Source organism: Zingiber officinale, chromosome 4A, assembly GCF_018446385.1.
Source record: "Zingiber officinale cultivar Zhangliang chromosome 4A, Zo_v1.1, whole genome shotgun sequence".
Lineage (NCBI taxonomy): Eukaryota > Viridiplantae > Streptophyta > Magnoliopsida > Zingiberales > Zingiberaceae > Zingiber > Zingiber officinale.
This window is the reverse complement of record NC_055992.1, coordinates 131,294,077-131,301,827: the sequence shown is the minus strand read 5'-3', so window position 1 is coordinate 131,301,827 and position 7,751 is coordinate 131,294,077. Positions and strand designations below refer to the sequence as shown.

Here is a 7,751-nt window from a genome sequence, read left to right as displayed (position 1 = left end):
TTGATTAATCCTAACTAACTCATCTATTTAAATTTACAATTCTTAATAAAATATGAATTCTAATTAAATTTCAATTACTCAAATAAATATTATTAATTAAATAACTTCAAAATCAAATTAAATTACAATTAATCCAATAAATCTCCTTAATTAGATAAATTCAAATTCTAATTAAATTATAATTTAACCCAATAAATCTACACTACAAAACTCATAAATGCACATTCAATAACATTAATTATTTATTTTAATCCTGGTATCAAACTCAGAATACACATTCAATAACATCAATTATTTATTTTAAACATCTATTGCCTATTTTAAAAAAAAATAAAATAATTATTCAAGCATATATAGCTCTATAGATCATCGAGCTCTACTAAATTCGTATCTACAAATAAAATAAAAAATAACTCAAATAATCAAAATGATATCAATAAGAATTGCTGTAAAATGAGACGAAACAAGAAAACGAATTGCTGTAAAATGAGACGAAACAAGGAAACGAGTTGCTGTTGGCTGAATCTTTGTGCTGGAAATGAGGAAAAGAAACTATTATTGATGTTCTTGCTGGAACCCCATAGAAAATGAAAGGAGCAACAAAGAAAACTACTGAAACAATTAAGGAAAAGGAAGGAGAATTTTTTCCTTTTTCTCCTGTGGCCTCGGCCAGCTCGGTGGCTATGGTTACCCAACAAATGCAGCCGAATTGGTAGACTACAAGACACTGCTCAAAGCTTGGACCATTTATTTCAATCAAGCCTAGTGATAGATACAAAACTGTCTCGATTTTCTAAGATTTTAAGTATTATTTTCTGCCTCGTAATTAAACAAGTAGAATTAGAAAAGAAAAACGAAACTAAGATTGTTAATGTACAACGGTGCGATGGCTATGGAAGCTCTGAAGTTCTCTTGGATGGTCTCGAGCCATGGAATAAACTTTCAGCATCACAGTCCTCTTCCTGCATCAACAACATAATTTATACATCAGAAAAATAGGCTTGACAAGAAAGATATGTTGAGAATATTGTAAATTTTCTCTGTCAAGTTTCTTCATTCTAAAAGATTATATTTGATTTAAATGAAATAAAGAAACAACTAGATAGAATGACAGTTACTACTGTTAACGCGTGCATACTGCTATCAATTTATATTTTGACAAAATATCTTCTGTAAACTCGAAAAGTGTATCAGCAACTACCTTTTTTTCATCTGGAATTGGATATGCTGAATAAACAGAATGGAATCTGTCTGAAAAATGTTGGCCTACTGAATCAAGTTCTTGTAGGGAATCTACTGTTGGAGTACAGACATGGGATGGAACGGCACAATGACTTTCACTGATGCTTCTTTTCCTAGCAGATGAGGATTCCGCTGTCGAAATCAAATCGACATCCTTCGTCTTTGCAGCGCCAATTTGAGAACACAAGGCAGATGGGCAAGATCCTTCCCCCTCTAGAACTTTCACCTCCTTGTTTCGTGAGTTGTTCTTCACATTGTGGAAGGAGGGTACCCTTTGGTCAAGGGACGAATGGTTACAAGATACTTCTTTCTTCACGATAACTTTTGGGATGTCAAAGCTATTCATACTGATCAGATTGTCTGCCACAACTTCATCTGAACTGCTCAATTGTGCTACTTTTGCAGCCCTATCAACCTCCCACATCATGTTAACAGCATCATCGAGTTGTTCCCTAGCTGTATCAATGTCTACAATTGGCCTTGGATAATTCGATCCTAGCTCAATGCCAGCTGATTTCAGTACAGTCATGGGAGCATCCCATGGACGATGAATCCATTCAGTCGGCATTCTAGCGAGCTCAGGAATCCAATTTCTTATATATTCACCATTTGGATCATACTTTTGACCTTGAACCTGATTCCAAATTGAAAAGATTGTGGGCCTTATAAGAAAATAATGTTTACCAATGACAATGAATAGGAGATTTTGCTTAATCTACGCGAAGCCAACCAGTTACCAAAATATGTGAGCTGGTTTTTACAGGAAGAAAGATCTGTAAGAGATCATTGCATGCGTAAATGAAAGAAGCCTTGATTATCATTAGAAGACAATGCCAGATTAGTAAGAACAATAGCATTATTAACAGCACTGAGAGTACATATAATTTTGTAAAAAACAGAAACTACAATATCTAATTAAACCTTAAGACTAACATAAATTTGTATGAAATCAAAAATTTAAAAAAAAAGTGTCTTATTATCAATGCAGAAAGAAAACAATAAAAAACTCAAACCAACTTATTTTACTGTACAACAGACAGCAGTTCTTTTTGTAACAAAATATAAAGAAGATTGGTAGTCTGTAATCAGTAAAGAATATGGTTTGGGACGGTTTCCTTTATAACTAATTGTAACTAGGATTTAGTTAACGAGCAGTTGAGTCAGAACAGTAAAGACCATAAAGCTCGAATAGAATGACAAACGATGAGTTAGCAACAATTTTAGAAGGAACATATGACTTTTTTCAAAAGAGAAGGAAAATATGACATTATGGTGGATAATGTTCTTATAAAAATGTGATGTCAGTGATCAATGGCCAACCATTTTTTTTTGGTAATCATAAGAACTCTTTATAGATTAGGTAGTTCATACCTCAGGACTGTCCATGCGTTTGAGCTCATGCCCATCAGGTAAGCTACCTGACACATACTGCCAACCAAGGATGTCACTTTCAAGATCAGCATCCAGTAACGTGTCCCAAAAGTATTTCATTCCCCAAGTCCATGGAAGTAGCAAAATTTTCACAAGAAAACTTGCCACGATCACTCTAGTTCTGTTGTGTAGCCAGCCAGTTGCCCAAAGTTCTCTCATACCTGCATCCACTAAAGGATAACCAGTCCTTCCCTGCCTCCAACACTTAAACTGGCCTTGATCAGTACGCCAAGGATAATGCTTAAGATTAGCCAGCAGTGATTGCTCATGTGTGAACGGGAAATTAAAACAAAGATACCGTGAATACTCTCTTAGCCCAATTGATCGCAAGAACAACTTCATACTTTCTTCTTTTTTACACTCCCCGTCTTTTGCCCACTGTAGTTGCTTGATTCTCACATTTTGATAAATTTTCCTAACACTAAGTTCACCAAAATGAATATACGGTGATAACAGTGAAGTAGTAGTGTCTTCTACCTTCATTCTGTTTTCAGAATAATCTACTAGATGTCCATTGATAAATTCACTTAACACCTTGTCTGCATTGCTCCAGCCAGGAGACCAGCCCCTGCTTAATAAAGCGTTACTTAATTTTTCAGTTTCTTTTTCAAGCCCTAGCTCCTCGATTGAACAACTCTGAACGCTTTCCAAGCCTGATACATCAGAACAAATGAGACAAAATGTATTAATATAAATGGCAAGTCAATTCCAATTTCTAAACTTCATGACTCTTCATGTGGAAAGAGGAAGGAAATGGAACATAATTGAATCTTGCACTATATCTGTGCACATCTTGTTCCTCTTATCCAAAATACTAAACCTTTAAAGCATTAATTTTGCAGGCATTGATAGAGATGTCCAATAGTTTGCTTGGATAAATATGTACTGGTCTTACAATTGTCAGCAAGCATCGAACAATGATACCTTGTAACCTCTCTAGGTAGAACCATTAAAATTTGTGAGTATTCTTTGAGATGTGATGTCAGGGCCTGGTTTGCTGTTGTCAGCTGGCAATGCCAATAGCAATGTGCCCATGCCCAATTTAACTAGTAGCAGCTAGTGACCTAGGGGTGTCAAAAATGAGTCCACCTGCCAACCCAAGTCAACCCAAAAAATATCGGGTTTAGGTTGGGGGGGTTTTCAGGTTGTGTTAGGATCGGGTCGGATTTGGGTTGACTCAGATTGACCTGAATTTAGTTTTTAGTGGATTTTTTTGGGTTAAATCAAATTTTATTTTAAAAATTAAGATACTTTTATTGTATATCAATATCAAGGTTAATATGATGATGAATTATCAAGATAAAAGTGAAGAATTATTGTAAAAATAGCAAATATATATATAGTTTTAAATCGGGTTATCTGGTTCAGGTTTAGGGCTTTAGATTGTGTTCGGCTTCGAATTGGGATTTTTTTTGTAATTCTTGCTTCAACCCAACCCAAACCCATCCGACCCACTTGAATTGACAACCCTATAGTGACCCAGTTTTGTGTCATTTGCTATTTAGTTTTTCTATATTATCATATGAAGTTTATGGGTTTTATCTAAAGACTTTATTATTTCATTATCATGTGTCTATATGTAATGTTAAATTTTCATAAAGTAAATTAAAATCTAAAAACAATTGTGTGTCTTGTGACATTAGGTTGACTTGAATTGCACAAAGTGGTGGAGCCAAACCAATCTAGGAACTCAATTACCAAATAGCACACTAATCTTAATTTGAAAGATAGCGAGAGCATTGCTGCTTGGCTAGGAAAATGACAATCCAGGAATTCATTTTCCCAAGCTTATGCTCAAGTATATTTTCAGTTTGACCAATAATATTTGTTCCTTAACTAAGGCATTTTTACCAAACATATGAGATATAGACATTTCAATGAACAAATGAAGCCTATTTTAAAGCACAAATTTTTAGCTGTTGATCTGATGAATGTTACACAAGCTTCATGCACAGAAACCTAGTACCTCTTTGAATAAGAATCATTAATTTTGGCAGAAGCCGAACAACTGGTAATAGACATTTGCATTGCCTCCAACTGATTTGCAAGTAATAAGGGCCGAGTATCTTGAATGTTGGCATTTCCCAGATATTAAAGTGGAATGAGTCATAGCTTAATCCAAGACAATGTTCTGCAACTATGTTACATCCTTATACACCAATAGGTGCTATATTGGACATTTGGACAAAAATCAGAGAGTATAAATTAGAAAACAAATGTTTTATACTGATACATAAATAAAACAAACAGTGATATATAAATAAAACAAACAAGAGATATATATACACACAGTCTTTAACATCACAAGAATACAATGAGCACGTAAGTCTACCTGGAGGAGGATCCAATTTCCAGGGAGGAAGAGGCAAAGTCAGTTCAATTGGTGTGCTCATGCACTTCTCCCAGAATGCATCAAAGGTGGTAAAAGCATGCCCACCCTCGTCATAGACTTCCCATGGTTCATACAAGAGATCCCCATTGAAACTTTCAACACTAATTCCAAGGCTTACTAGCTGACTTTTTATTTTATGGTCACGAACAACAGAAATAGGATCTGGATAGAGCAGGAAGACTAATTGGAAATGGGGAAAATAACTGTTTCATTCAGCTAGGACAAAAACAAAACAAAGGTTGACTATTACAAACAAAAATATATGAATGCTAGTCCCAGATATAAGTGGTGGATGTATAGCAAATGAATTACTATTCAAATCTTTGAATGTTAAACATAATTCTTAGAGTGCAAAGATAGAAGTTAAATTTCTAAACATATTGCTAATTTAGACTAAGAAATATTTAATATTCTAAATTTGGATAACCATTAAGAGGCAAACTGGTGTAGACTGTATTATTATAAGGTCTAAAACTCTCTACTTCAGATTGAGAAGAATTGGGTGACAACTCCCTTGGTTTTGAAGGCATAATATTTGCAACCCAATTTTATGGGTAAAACACTTTCTTTTTTTTTTGTAACCGGGTATCCAGATTTTGCAAGCTGACTAAAGTTGATCAATAGAAAAATTAACTGAAAATTATAGTAGCCATTAACTGAAAATCCATTAGAACCATGAAATGACTGAAGTTGATCAATATAAAAAAGTGCCGTAGACAATTCCTAACCATGCATGAAATATTACTTAAATGGTATGTACTAATTGTTCCTGATGGCTATAGATAGTAAAACAGAAATGTCAGAGAATAACTTCGAATAATTAATTTCACTGGTTACTTGAGAGACAAAGTTGCAATATCCTATTTAATAACTTCTTGTTGAAACGTTAAAAAAAACGTCATTTTCTAACAAAGTACAGTAGGGACAGGACAATGAAGAGCCTCCTGATGCCATGCGTGAATGAAAGTATGGTTTTCTTATTTTATTTAAATTTTACTTTTTTTCCTGCAATAAACTTGTTGATGAGTTGAACCAGTAAAACTAAACAGAGAACCATATGAATCAAACAATCGATCTGGTGCATGAATGTTGACAAAAAAATTCAGTTGTCCTATACTCGTCTTCGTCTATGTGCTAAGGAAATGTTCATGTAAGTAAATGAACTTGACACCTATTATTCAGGAAAATCACTCAAAGCAAGTAAAACATTGCAACAACTTACCATAAAGATGGTTATAAACCAATCTAGTAGCCCCAACTGAATCAATGCAATGCAAAAGAGCAGCAAGAGTGCTGTCAGCTCTCATGAACACAGGAGGAGCGCCAAGGGACCTCAATGTCTGTTCAAGGTGCATGAGCGACTGCTTCAGCCACCATCTAGAGACTCGGCCGGGGTAGAACTGGCCCTCTTCGCTAGGGCACCAAACAAATACAGGGAATACACTGCCGTCCTTGGCCGCGGCAGCCAAGGCTGGATTATCCTCGATCCTCAGATCCCTCCTGAACCAAACCACCGTCTTGGGTCGGCTTCCCATGGCCGCAGCAATCTCAAGCGCCCATCGCCACCAGCACCAGGAACTCAACCAAAGGCTAGCGCTCTCTTGCACAACAAGGCAAACACCAAGAAACCCCTCAAGTCAAGTTGCTCCCCTGATCCAACCGAAGACAAAAATCGAAATTTTCGGGCAGGAAAGCCACGGCGAGCACCTTAATGCACAACAATCTTACAACAAACCGCTCCAAATCGTGCGTGCTTGCACCCCCCCTAACGAAATAAGAACTATCAATCAGTCAGAAGACTCGTCTACAAAAAAAGAAAAAAGAAATGGGCAACCGACGGCATGAAGCCCTCCTCCAAACGGGAAAGCGATTGCAATCTTGGAATGACCCTACCAAACGAGAAGACCACAGGATTTACCCAATCGGAAGCAGTCACAAGAGCATGGGTGTAAAAACCAAATCTTTATCCCTAGATCTAACTTCCAAAAGAAGATGCAACTCTCCTCTGCCCTCACCTTGTCTGACAACCAATGATGCTTCGCCTCGCCCCCAGATCCAGAAGTGCCTCCAACCAATCGGGGAACGCTCACCTTCACCAGTCAGTGCTGACCAACGAGAAGTAAGAAATCAAAACCTCTCTTCTTTCGTCATCTGTAGTTATCTAAGAACACTAAGTAACTGGGAATCGTTTTGTTCCGCACCTGGAACCTTACCTGCTCTGCACACCAATTATTTAATTTGATCCTTTAATATATAGAAATATTCAAACCGTGCTTTTCTGCTCCGTATAATGCTCGATCAAAATTAATCGCCTTGTTATTTTAAGATGGAAATTCGTTCAAATGTTCTCCATAATGAATACAATAAAATAACATTTTCCGAATAATGAGGGTCGGAGTGGAATTTTTTCCTAATTTACAAAGGTCGGATTTGAAATATTTGCTCGAATACGGAAAATAGATGCGTCGCGTTAAGTGTCACATCAATTAGGCTCTTCGTAGCCAACAGCCCATGCTGGGAAGGTGCGGGGGTGGGGTCCACTAAGATATCCCATTCTGCGAGGTGGCCCCCTCCACCCATTTTAGATTTGGGACCGGTCCACGTTCCTTTCCCGACGCAGCAGCTCGGTTCGGACTGGACCACGTACGTGATTTATATCATTTTTTACAAAAAAAAAATATATAAA

The 7,751-nt window shown here is 36.6% G+C and overlaps 1 protein-coding gene across 4 annotated transcripts; it reads right to left on the bottom strand.

Annotated features, from left to right (window-relative positions):
* Window positions 1-725: 725 nt before the first annotated feature.
* Window positions 726-7,286, bottom strand: LOC121971248 (cryptochrome-1-like). Of its 4 annotated transcripts, none has more exons than XM_042522418.1 (7): window positions 7,081-7,286; window positions 6,900-6,954; window positions 6,288-6,830; window positions 5,006-5,227; window positions 2,614-3,326; window positions 1,202-1,876; window positions 726-962 (listed from the first exon to the last, which is right to left on the bottom strand). In XM_042522418.1, the coding sequence occupies exons 3-7, from the start codon at window positions 6,598-6,600 to the stop codon at window positions 891-893; spliced, it is 1,995 nt and encodes a 664-aa protein (XP_042378352.1). In that variant the 5' UTR covers window positions 6,601-6,830; window positions 6,900-6,954; window positions 7,081-7,286; the 3' UTR covers window positions 726-890. The 4 variants fall into 4 exon arrangements, with proteins under 4 accessions (XP_042378352.1, XP_042378351.1, XP_042378353.1 ...); XM_042522417.1 differs by having other exon boundaries at window positions 6,904-6,954; XM_042522419.1 differs by lacking the exon at window positions 6,900-6,954 and having other exon boundaries at window positions 6,288-6,845.
* Window positions 7,287-7,751: the final 465 nt, after the last annotated feature.

Excerpts from the sequence above, each read along its gene's own strand:
- LOC121971248 (XM_042522418.1), bottom strand. The coding sequence starts at position 6,600 with ATGGGAAGCCGACCCAAGACGGTGGTTTGGTTCAGGAGGGATCTGAGG. Across the intron at positions 5,228-6,287 it reads GGTTTATAACCATCTTTATG|ATCCTATTTCTGTTGTTCGT; the intron begins GTAAGTTGTTGC and ends TGCTCTATCCAG. Across the intron at positions 3,327-5,005 it reads GAAATTGGATCCTCCTCCAG|GCTTGGAAAGCGTTCAGAGT; the intron begins GTAGACTTACGT and ends CTGATGTATCAG.